The sequence below is a fragment of the Entelurus aequoreus genome, linkage group LG02 (assembly GCF_033978785.1).
Source record: "Entelurus aequoreus isolate RoL-2023_Sb linkage group LG02, RoL_Eaeq_v1.1, whole genome shotgun sequence".
Classification (NCBI taxonomy): Eukaryota; Metazoa; Chordata; class Actinopteri; order Syngnathiformes; family Syngnathidae; genus Entelurus; species Entelurus aequoreus.
In genome coordinates, this window is record NC_084732.1 from 8,661,248 (window position 1) to 8,674,370 (window position 13,123).

General features: G+C 43.3%; 1 protein-coding gene across 1 annotated transcript in view; it reads left to right on the top strand.

Moving 5' to 3' along the window:
* Positions 1-3,860: 3,860 nt before the first annotated feature.
* Positions 3,861-13,123, top strand: part of LOC133665357 (ATP-binding cassette sub-family C member 12-like) — a 47,623-nt gene continuing 38,360 nt past the window's right edge. Inside the window, exons 1-8 of the mRNA XM_062070646.1 lie at positions 3,861-3,878; positions 3,924-4,051; positions 4,114-4,260; positions 4,348-4,495; positions 8,917-9,153; positions 11,514-11,687; positions 11,749-11,896; positions 11,953-12,101. Of these exons, the coding sequence (XP_061926630.1) occupies positions 3,861-3,878; positions 3,924-4,051; positions 4,114-4,260; positions 4,348-4,495; positions 8,917-9,153; positions 11,514-11,687; positions 11,749-11,896; positions 11,953-12,101 (1,149 nt within the window). The remainder of the gene's footprint in view (positions 3,879-3,923; positions 4,052-4,113; positions 4,261-4,347; positions 4,496-8,916; positions 9,154-11,513; positions 11,688-11,748; positions 11,897-11,952; positions 12,102-13,123) is intronic.

Sequence of the window (13,123 nt, forward strand, 5' to 3'; positions counted from 1 at the left end):
CTACAGTCTATAACCTACTCTACAATCTTCAACCTACTCTACAGTCTTTAACCTACTCTACAGTCTATAACCTACTCTACAATCTATAACCTACTCTACAGTCTTTAACCTACTCTACAATCTATAACCTACTCTACAGTCTTCAACCTACTCTACAGTCTATAACCTACTCTACAATCTATAACCTACTCTACAGTCTTTAACCTACTCTACAATCTATAACCTACTCTACAGTCTTCAACCTACTCTACAGTCTATAACCTACACTACAGTCTATAACCTACTCTACAGTCTTTAACCTACTCTACAGTCTTTAACCTACTCTACAGTCTATAACCTACTCTACAGTCTTTAACCTACTCTACAGTCTTTAACCTATTCTACAGTCTATAACCTACTCTACAATCTTCAACCTACCCTACAGTCTTTAACCTACTCTACAGTCTATAACCTACTCTACAATCTATAACCTACTCTACAGTCTTTAACCTACTCTACAATCTATAACCTACTCTACAGTCTTCAACCTACTCTACAGTCTATAACCTACTCTACAATCTATAACCTACTCTACAGTCTTTAACCTACTCTACAATCTATAACCTACTCTACAGTCTTTAACCTACTCTACAGTCTATAACCTACACTACAGTCTATAACCTACTCTACAGTCTTTAACCTACTCTACAGTCTTTAACCTACTCTACAATCTATAACCTACTCTACAGTCTATAACCTACTCTACAGTCTATAACCTACTCTACAGTCTATAACCTACTCTACAGTCTTTAACCTACTCTACAGTCTATAACCTACTCTACAGTCTTTAACCTACTCTACAATCTATAACCTACTCTACAATCTATAACCTACTCTACAGTCTATAACCTACTCTACAGTCTATAACCTACTCTACAGTCTTTAACCTACTCTACAGTCTATAACCTACTCTACAGTCTATAACCTACTCTACAATCTTCAACCTACTCTACAGTCTATAACCTACTCTACAATCTATAACCTACTCTACAGTCTTTAACCTACTCTACAGTCTATAACCTACTCTACAATCTATAACCTACTCTACAGTCTATAACCTACTCTACAGTCTTTAACCTACTCTACAGTCTATAACCTACTCTACAGTCTTTAACCTACTCTACAGTCTTTAACGTATTCTACAGTCTATAACCTACTCTACAATCTTCAACCTACTCTACAGTCTTTAACCTACTCTACAGTCCATAACCTACTCTACAATCTATAACCTACTCTACAGTCTTTAACCTACTCTACAATCTATAACCTACTCTACAGTCTTTAACCTACTCTACAGTCTATAACCTACACTACAGTCTATAACCTACTCTACAGTCTTTAACCTACTCTACAGTCTATAACCTACTCTACAGTCTTTAACCTACTCTACAGTCTATAACCTACTCTACAGTCTATAACCTACTCTACAGTCTTTAACCTACTCTACAGTCTATAACCTACTCTACAGTCTTCAACCTACTCTACAGTCTTTAACCTACTCTACAGTCTATAACCTACTCTACAGTCTTCAACCTACTCTACAGTCTTTAACCTATTCTACAGTGTTCAACCTACTCTACAGTCTATAACCTACTCTACAGTCTATAACCTACTCTACAGTCTTTAACCTACTCTACAGTCTATAACCTACTCTACAATCGTCAACCTACTCTACAGTCTATAACCTACTCTACAGTCTATAACCTACTCTACAGTCTATAACCTACTCTACAGTCTTTAACGTCCAATCTAGTCCTGGAGACATCGCAAGGATCGACACAAAAATAAACTCGTTAGATCGCAGCGTTTGTTTGCCCGAGGAGTGACTATTGTGATCATCACCTAAACGGGGAACACAAGTTTTGTGCTGAAAGATATAAAGGTCCCATCAGCAGACATTGTAACAGTAAGTGATTGTTTTATTATGTTTTTTTAGAGGAATGGATCTCATCTCCATTACGTTCATGGTTAGCCGCCACTTGCTAGTGTTTTTTTGCAACTTAGAATGCATTTTTTATGAGATGATTCAGGTTTTTTTATGAGCTGTAAAGTCGCTCACCTGACCGCGACGTGAATGAGAGACTGAGCCAGAGGACAACCTGTACTTAATGTGTAACTCTAACAAGGAAACTTTGATGTTGTACTATGAAATATCACACAGCACACGAGTTAATACATCACTTCTACACTGAAGGAATCTTCTGGGTGAAACCTCTCAAACTACAAGAAGAAGTTTATTTATTGTAGTTGTTGTTTATAAACCACTACAAAACATGATAACTTTGTTTATAAACCACTACAAAACATGATAACTTTGTTTATAAACCACTACAAAACATAACTTTGTTTATAAACCACTACAAAACATGATAACTTTGTTTATAAACCACTACAAAACAAGGTAACTTTGTTTATAAACCACTACTAAACATGATAACTTTGTTTATAAACCACTACAAAACAAGGTAACTTTGTTTATAAACCACTACAAAACAAGGTAACTTTGTTTATAAACCACTACAAAACGAGATAACTTTGTTTATAAACCACTACAAAACGAGATAACTTTGTTTATAAACCACTACAAAACAAGGTAACTTTGTTTATAAACCACTACAAAACGAGATAACTTTGTTTATAAACCACTACAAAACGAGATAAATTTGTTTATAAACCACTACAGAACGAGATAACTTTGTTTATAAACCACTACAAAACGAGATAACTTTGTTTATAAACCACTACAAAACATGATAACTTTGTTTATAAACCACTACAAAACGAGATAACTTTGTTTATAAACCACTACAAAACAAGGTAACTTTGTTTATAAACCACTACAAAACGAGATAACTTTGTTTATAAACCACTACAAAACGAGATAACTTTGTTTATAAACCACTACAAAACGAGATAACTTTGTTTATAAACCACTACAAAACATGATAACTTTGTTTATAAACCACTACTAAACATGATAACTTTGTTTATAAACCACTACAAAACATGATAACTTTGTTTATAAACCACTACAAAACATGATAACTTTGTTTATAAACCACTACTAAACATGATAACTTTGTTTATAAACCACTACTAAACATGAGTTCCCTGGAGTTGGATGTATTGAACACTATGTTAGAGTTGAATTATGTTAAAAACAGGAAGTCTGAAAACTACTTAGATACAACAAAAAAGGTAAGAAAAAAATATGTTCTTAAGAAGCTTTTACCACTGGTGTTCCTCAAGGCTCGGTTTTGGATCCTCGTCATTTACATTCGTACTCTTACGTTATTACCTTTTTTAACTTCAATGTAACTTTGTGAACCGTGTTTAGGTATTAAACTTTTACCACTGGTGTTCCTCAAGGCTCGGTTTTGGATCCTCATCATTTACATTCATACTCTTACGTTATTACCTTTTTTAACTTCAATGTAACTTTGTGGACCGTGTTTAGGTATTAAACTTTTACCAGTGGTGTTCCTCAAGGCTCGGTTTTGGATCCTCGTCATTTACATTCGTACTCTTACGTTATTACCTTTTTTAACTTCAATGTAACTTTGTGAACCGTGTTTAGGTTTTAAACTTTTACCACTGGTGTTCCTCAAGGCTCTGTTTTGGATCCTCTAAATTATTTCAATTACATACCTTTTTTAACTTCAATGTAACTTTGTTCAGCAATAGTTGGCAGGACCAGAGTTGAGCCTGACTAAACAATGGCTGCACAACTGCAGGACAAGATTAAGGATGAAGATTTGGACAAAAAACCGCAGGTCTCCAGTCTGACTGTGAGTACCCGACCAACAACCAAGTGGTGTCTCATGGCTCCTTCGTCCTCGGTGCCTTTCTGAGCAACGCGTGTGATGTTTCCCTGGACTTTGTAGACCAACGGGACAGACCATGGCGTCCACCGCGGAACTCGGGGTTCGGAGCACAAAGTCAAGCCGTCGCTGTTTGGGAAGTACCAGCAGAGCGTCCAGACTCTCAAACCTCTCCGCTGGACTTCATCCCAGTCAGTGCCGACACCTTCCTTAGCCACCTCGCTAGCCCCGTGCTAACACGCTTCCTGTCCAGGCCACACCCTATGGACAACGCCGGCTTCCTCTCCTTCACGTCCTTCGGGTGGATGTCGTCCATGATGTGGGCCATGTTCCGGAAGAGGCTGGACGTGAGCTCTCTCCACCTGTCTCCTTTGGACGAGGCCGGGCACAGCACGGAAAGGTCCGAGACTCTCGTAGGACAGAGTCTTGGGATGAACCATCTGGTGAACAGTTCTAGAAAGATCTTGTGGTCTTGACTTCTTCCCAGGCTCCAAAGACTCTGGGAGGAGGAAGTGGCCAAGTCGGGTCTGGAGGATGCCTCGTTGGTGCGGGTCATTCTTCGCTTCCAAAGAACCAGACTGGTGGTCTCCGTCTTTGTTGGGGTCCTCGCCATGGTGGCCGCGTTCCTGGGTCCGGTGAGTCTCCATTTACCCTTTTGTCTTTTGCTTTGGACTCAACATAACATCTCATTGTGCTTCTTTGCTCAAAATGTTGCATGGATGTGCTTTTACAGACCACTTTTTTACCCTAACCCTAACCCTGACCCCTAACCCTAACCCCAACCCTAACCCCTAACCCTAACCCTTGCCCTAACCATTACCCTTACCCTAATCCCCAACCCTAACCCTAACCCCACCCCCAACACTATCCCTAACCCTAACCAACTATTTTTCTTTATGCCTAACCCTAATCCTAACCTTAACCCTAATCCTAACCCCAACCCTAATCCTAACCCCTAACCCTTACCCTAACCGTTACCCTTACTCTAACTCCCAACCCTAACCCTAACCAACTCTTTTTCTTTATGCCTAACCCAAACCCCAACCTTAACCCTAATCCTAACCCTAACCCCAACCCTAACCCTTTCTTTATGCCTAACCCTAATCCTAACCTTAACCCTAATCCCAACCCCAACCCTAATCCTAACCCCTAACCCTTACCCTAACCGTTACCCTTACCCTAACCCCCAACCCTAACCCCACCCCCAACCCTAACCCTAACCAACTCTTTTTCTTTATGCCTAACCCTAACCCTAACCCTAACCCCTACCCTAACCCTAACCCCAACCCCAACCTTAACCCTAATCCTAACCCCAAACCTAACCCTAACCCTTACCCCAACCTCAACCCTAACCTTTACCATAACCGTTACCCTTACCCTAACCCCCAACCCTGACCCCACCCCCAACCCTAGCCTTAACCCTAACCAACTCTTTTTCTTTATGCCTAACCCTAACCCTAACCCCACCCCCAACCCTAACCCTAACCCCAACCCCAACCCTAACCCTAACCAATTATTTTTCTTTATGCCTAACCCTAATCCTAACCTTAACCCTAATCCTAACCCCAACCCCAACCCTAACCTTAAACCTAACCCTGACCCCTAATCCTAACCCCAACCCTAACCCTAACCAACTCTTTTTCTTTATGCCTAATCCTAATCCTAACCTTAACCCTAATCCCAACCCCAACCCTAACCCTAAACCTGACCCTGACCCTTAACCCTAACCCTAACCCCAACCCCAACCCTAACCAACTCTTTTTCTTTATGCCTAACCCTAATCCTAACCTTAACCCTAACCCTAATCCTAAACCCAAACCTAACCCTAACCCTGACCCCTAACCCTAATCCCAACCCCAACCCTAACCCTAATCCTAACCCCAACCCCAACCCTAACCCTAACCTTAAACCTAACCCTGACCCTTAATCCTAACCCCAACCCCAACCCTAACCCTAACCCCACCCCCAACCCTAACCCTAACCAACTCTTTTTCTTTATGCCTAACCCTAATCCTAATCCTAACCTTAACCCTAATCCTAACCCTAACCCTGACCCTGACCCTTAACCCTAATCCTAACCCCAAACCCAACCCTAACCCCCAACCCTAACCCCACCCCCAACCCTAACCCTAACCAACTCTTTTTCTTTATGCCTAACCCTAATCCTAACCTTAACCCTAATCCTAACCCCAAACCTAACTCTAACCCTGACCCCTAACCCTAATCCTAATCCTAACCCCAACCCCAACCCTAACCCCTACCCTAACCGTTACCCTTACCCTAACCCCCAACCCTGAGCCCACCCCCAACCCTAGCCTTAACCCTAACCAACTCTTTTTCTTTATGCCTAACCCTAATCCTAACCTTAACCCTAATCCTAACCCCACCCCACCCCACCCCCAACCCAACCCTAACCCCACCCACAACCCTAACCCTAACCAACTCTTTTTCTTTATACCTGACCCTAATCCTAACCCCAAACCTAACCCTAACCCCAACCCTAACCCTAAGCAACTCTTTTGCTTTATACCTAACCCCAACCCTAACCCTTACCCTAACCGTTACCCTTACCCTAACCCTCAACCCTGACCCCACCCCCAACCCTAGCCTTAACCCTAACCAACTCTTTTCTTTATGCCTAACCCTTACCCTAATCCTAAATGTAGCCCTAATCCTAACCCCACCCCAAACCCTAACCCCAACCCTAACCCTAACCAACTCTTTTTCTTTATGCCTAACCCTAGCCCTAATCATAACCTTAACCCTAATCCTAACCCTAATCCTAACCCCAACCCTAACCCTAACCCCACCCCCAACCCTAACCCTAACCAACTGTTTTTTTATGCCTAACCCTAATCCTAATCCTAACCTTAACCCTAATCCTAACCCTAACCCTGACTCCTAAGCCTAACCCCACCCCCAACCCAACCCTAACCCCACCCACAACCCTAACCCTAACCAACTCTTTTTCTTTATACCTAAACCTAATCCTAACCTTAACCCTAATCCTAACCCCAAACCTAACCATAACCCCTAATCCTAACCCTAACCCTAACCCCAACCCTAACCCTAACCCTTACCCTAACCCCCAACCCTGACCCAACCCCCAACCCTAGCCTAAACCTAACCAACTCTTTTCTTTATGCCTAACCCTAACCCTAATCCTAAATTTAACCCTAATCCTAACCCCACCCCAAACCCTAACCCCAACCCTAACCCTAACCAACTCTTTTTCTTTATACCTAACCCTAATCCTAACCCCAAACCTAACCATAACCCCTAACCCTAATCCTAACCCCAACCCCAACCCTAACCCTTACCCTAACCGTTACCCTTACCCTAACCCCCAACCCTGACCCCACCCCCAACCCTAGCCTTAACCCTAACCAACTCTTTTCTTTATGCCTAACCCTAACCGTAATCCTAAATTTAACCCTAATCCTAACCCCACCCCAAACCCTAACCCCAATCCTAACCCTAACCAACTATTTTTCTTTATGCCTAACCCTAGCCCTAATCATAACCTTAACCCTAATCCTAACCCTTACCCTAATCCTAACCCTAACCCCAACCCCAAACCTAACCCTAACCACACCCCCAACCCTAACCCTAACCAACTGTTTTTTTATGCCTAACCCTAATCCTAATCCTAACCTTAACCCTAATCCTAACCCTAACCCTAACCCTGACCCCTAACCCCGACCCTAACCCTAACCCCTAACCCCACCCCCAACCCTAGCCCTAACCCTAACCAACTGTTTTTCTTTATGCCTAACCCTAACCCTTAACCCTAATCCTAACCCCAACCCTAACCCTGACCCCTAACCCCGACCCTAACCCTAACCCCTAACCCTAACCCCACCCCCAACACTAGCCCTAACCCTAACCAACTGTTTTTCTTTATGCCTCACCCTAACCCTAACCCTTAACCCTAATCCTAACCCCAACCCTAACCCTAACCCTGACCCCTAACCCCAACCCCAACCCTAACCCTAACCCCACCCTAACCCTAGCCCTAATCCTAACCAACTGTTTTTCTTTATGCCTAACCCTAACTCTAATCCTAACCCTAACCCCAACCCCAACCCTAACCCCACCCCCAACCCTAGCCCTAACCCTAACCAACTCTTTTTCTTTATGCCTAACCCTAACCCTAATCCAAACCCTAACTCTAATCCTAACCCTAACCCCATCCCCAACCCTAGCCCTAACCCTAACCAACTATTTTTCTTTATGCCTAACCCTAACCCTAATCCTAACCCTAACCCCACCCCCAACCCTAGTCCTAACCCTAACCAACTCTTTTTCTTTATGCCTAACCCTAACCCTAACCCTAACTCTAATCCTAACCCTAACCCCAACCCCAACCCTAGCCCTAACCCTAACCAACTCTTTTTCTTTATGCCTAACCCTAACCCTAATCCAAACCCTAACTCTAATCCTAACCCTAACCCCACCCCCAACCCTAGCCCTAACCCTAACCAACTCTTTTTCTTTATGCCTAACCCTAATCCTAACCCTAACCCTAACCCCACCCCCAACCCTAGCCCTAACCCTAACCAACTCTTTTTCTTTATGCCTAACCCTAATCCTAACCCTAACCCTAATCCTAACCCCAAGGAATGTCTAAATCAGGTTTTAGAATGGCCTTCCTGACTTAAAGGTGTGGACAATGCTGAAGAAACAAGTCCATGTCAGAAAAGCAACACATTTAGCTGAACTGCAGCAATTTGACAAACAAAATAAAATAAGAGTTGTAGAAATGATTGGAAACTCAAGACAGACATGACATCATCTTCTTTACACCTCTATGTACACTTTTGACCACCACTGTGTGTGTGTGTGTGTGTGTGTGTGTGTGTGTGTGTGTGTGTGTGTGTGTGTGTGTGTGTGTGTGTGTGTGTGTGTGTGTGTGTGTGTGTGTGTGTGTGTGTGTGTGTGTGTGTGTGTGTGTGTTTGTGTGTGTGTGCATGTGCGTGTGTGTGTGCGTGTGTGTGTGTGTGAGACAGATTAAAAAAATAAAAATCCATGATGAAAGTGTGAGTTGTGTCCGCAGGCCGTCATGGTCTACCTGCTCCTGGACTACGTGGACGACCCGTCCAAGTCCAGCCTCCTGCACGGCACGTGTCTGTGTGTGGCCTTGTTCACCTCCGAGTTCTTCAAGGGTTTCCTCATCTCGCTGCTCTGGGCCCTCAACCTGCGCACCGCCGTCCGCCTCAAGGGAGCCTTCAGCTCGCTGGGCTACCAGAAGATCAGCTCGCTGCGGGTGCCCGGCGCCGTCTCCACGGGAGAGGTGAGGACCATCTTCTTACCTGCCATCTTCTTACCTGCCATCTTCTTACCTGCCATCTTATTACCTGCCAGCTTCTTACCTGCCATCTTCTTACCTGCCATCTTCTTACCTACCATCTTCTTACCTGCCATCTTCTTACCTGCCATCTTCTTACCTGCCATCGTCTTACCTTCCATCTTCTTACCTGCCATCTTCTTACCTGCCATCTTCTTACCTGCCATCTTCTTACCTGCCATCTTCTTACCTACCATCTTCTTACCTGCCATCTTCTTACCTGCCATCTTCTTACCTGCCATCTTATTACCTGCCAGCTTCTTACCTGCCATCTTCTTACCTGCCATCTTCTTACCTACCATCTTCTTACCTGCCATCTTCTTACCTGCCATCTTCTTACCTGCCATCGTCTTACCTTCCATCTTCTTACCTGCCATCTTCTTACCTGCCATCTTCTTACCTGCCATCTTCTTACCTGCCATCTTCTTACCTACCATCTTCTTACCTGCCATCTTCTTACCTGCCATCTTCTTACCTGCCATCGTCTTACCTTCCATCTTCTTACCTGCCATCTTCTTACCTGCCATCTTCTTACCTGCCCTCTTCTTACCTTCCATCTTCTTGCCTGCCATCTTCTTACCTTCCAGCTTATTACCTTCCAGCTTTTTACCTTCCATCTTCTTACCTGCCATCTTCTTACCCTCCATCTTCTTACCTTCCATCTTCTTACCTGCCATCTTCTTACCTGCCATGGTCTTATATATTAAAATATAATTGCAGAAAATATTATTTTTTTACATTGAAATTCATACACTGAATTTTTGCACAATTATTATTATTTTACACTGAATTACACCAAATTATTTTACACCAAATTTTTACACGATAAAATTTCCTTCACTGATTTTTTGTTTATATTGAAATTTATACATTGAATTTTTGCACCATTATTATTATTTTAACACTGAATTATTTTACACAATTTTTACACTGTGTAATTTTGTGCACTGATTTTTTTTTATGTATATTGAAATGTATACACTGAATGTTTGCACGATTATTATTATTTTACACAGAATTTTTAAACACCAAATTATTTACTCTGATTTTTATTTTATTTTATTTTTCGTGAAATTTATACACTGAAATTTTGCACAATTATTATTATTTTACACTAAATTTTTACACGGTGAAATTTTATAAATTGATTTTTTTTTTATATTGAAATTTATACACTGAAATTCTGCACAATTATTATTATTTTACAAGGAATTTTTAAACTCCAATTTTTTTACACAGAATTTTTACACAGTGAAATGTTCTGCTCTTATTATATATATATATATATATATATATATATATATATATATATATATATATATATATATATATATATATATATATATATATATATATATATATATATATATATATATATATATATAAATGTATACACTGAATATTTGCACGATTTTTATTATTTTGTTTTATTTTTTATTTTATTTGTTTTATTATGTGTCCCTCATCCAACATGTGGTGTCCCTCATCCAACATTCGGTGTCCTTCATCCAACATGCGGTGTGCCTCATCCAACATGTGGGGTCCCTCATCCAACATGTGGTGTCCCTCATCCAACATGCGGTGTGCCTCATCCAACATGTGGTGTCCCTCATTCAACATGTGGTGTCCCTCATCCAACATGTGGTGTCCCTCATCCAACATGTGGTGTCGCTCATCCAACATGCAGTGTCCCTCATCCAACATGTGGTGTCCCTCATCCAACATGTGGTGTCCCTCATCCAACATGTGGTGTCCCTCATCCAACAGATCATTAACGTGCTGACTAACGACGGCCACATGACATGACATCCAACATGTGGTGTCCCTCATCCAACATGTGGTGTCCCTCATCCAACATGTGGTGTCCCTCATCCAACATGTGGTGTCCCTCATCCAACAGATCATTAACGTGCTGACTAACGACGGCCACATGACATGACATCCAACATGCGGTGTCCCTCATCCAACATGTGGTGTCCCTCATCCAACATGTGGTGTCCCTCATCCAACATGTGGTGTCCCTCACTTAACATGTGGTGTCCCTCATCCAACATGTTGTGTCCCTCATCCAACATGTGGTGTCCCTCATCCAACATGTGGTGTCCCTCATCCAACATGTGGTGTCCCTCACTTAACATGTGGTGTGCCTCATCCAACATGTGGTGTCCCTCATCCAACATGTGGTGTGCCTCATCCAACATGTGGTGTCCCTCATCCAACATGTGGTGTGCCTCATCCAACATGTGGTGTGCCTCATCCAACATGTGGTGTCCCTCATCCAACATGTGGTGTGCCTCATCCAACAGATCATTAACGTGCTGACTAACGACGGCCACAGGCTGTTTGAGGCGGTTCTGTTTGGTAGTTTCGTCATCTCCTCCCCGGTGCTCTTCCTGGTGTGCATCATCTACGCATGTTACATCCTGGGTCTGACGGCTCTGACCGGGGTGGGCACCTACCTGGTCTTCATCCCCGTGCAGGTGAGGACTAGAAGCGGTCAGGTGTTCAGGAGACCGGGACTGAGGAGTGTTTGTGTCACAGGTGATCCTGGCCAAGATGATCAACAAGTTCCGGGTGAAGGCCATCCTGATGACGGACAGCCGGGTGCGCACCATGAATGAGATCCTGAGCAGCATCAAGCTGATCAAGATGTACGCCTGGGAGGACTGCTTCCTGGACAAGGTCTCAGGTGAGGCAGCTCACTTCCTGCCTCCTCAAATACCCATCATGCTTTGTTCCTTCTAGAGCTGAGGGAGAGGGAGAAGAAACATCTGCGGGTGTCAAGTTACATCCAGAACATCAACACCAGCATCACCAGCATCATACCCACCATTGCCACCGTGCTCACCTTCATGGTGCACACCTTGCTGGGACTAGACCTGCACACCACTGAAGTGAGTAGACCACACCTTAAACCTGCACACCACTGAAGTGAGTAGGTCACACCTTCATGGTGCACACCTTGCTGGGACTAGACCTGCACACCACTGAAGTGAATAGACCACACCTTAAACCTGCACACCACTGAAGTGAGTAGACCACACCTTGCTTAGCGGTCTTAAACCTGCACACCACTGAAGTGAGTAGACCACACCTTAAACCTGCACACCACTGAAGTGAGTAGAACACACCTTAAACCTGCACACCACTGAAGTGAGTAGACCACACCTTAAACCTGCACACCACTGAAGTGAGTAGAACACACCTTAAACCTGCACACCACTGAAGTGAGTAGACCACACCTTCATGGTGCACACCTTGCTTAGCGGTCTTAAACCTGAACACCACTGAAGTGAGTAGACCACACCTTAAACCTGCACACCACTGAAGTGAGTAGAACACACCTTAAACCTGCACACCACTGAAGTGAGTAGAACACACCTTAAACCTGCACACCACTGAAGTGAGTAGAACACACCTTAAACCTGCACACCACTGAAGTGAGTAGACCACACCTTCATGGTGCACACCTTGCTTAGCGGTCTTAAACCTGCACACCACTGAAGTGAGTAGACCACACCTTAAACCTGCACACCACTGAAGTGAGTAGACCACACCACACCTTCATGGTGCACACCTTGCTTAGCGGTCTTAAACCTGCACACCACTGAAGTGAATAGACCACACCTTAAACCTGCACACCACTGAATTGAGTAGAACACACCTTAAACCTGCACACCACTGAAGTGAGTAGACCACACCTTAAACCTGCACACCACTGAAGTGAGTAGAACACACCTTAAACCTGCACACCACTGAAGTGAGTAGACCACACCTTAAACCTGCACACCACTGAAGTGAATAGACCACACCTTAAACCTGCACACCACTGAATTGAGTAGAACACACCTTAAACCTGCACACCACTGAAGTGAGTAGACCACACCTTCATGGTGCACACCTTGCTGGGACTAGA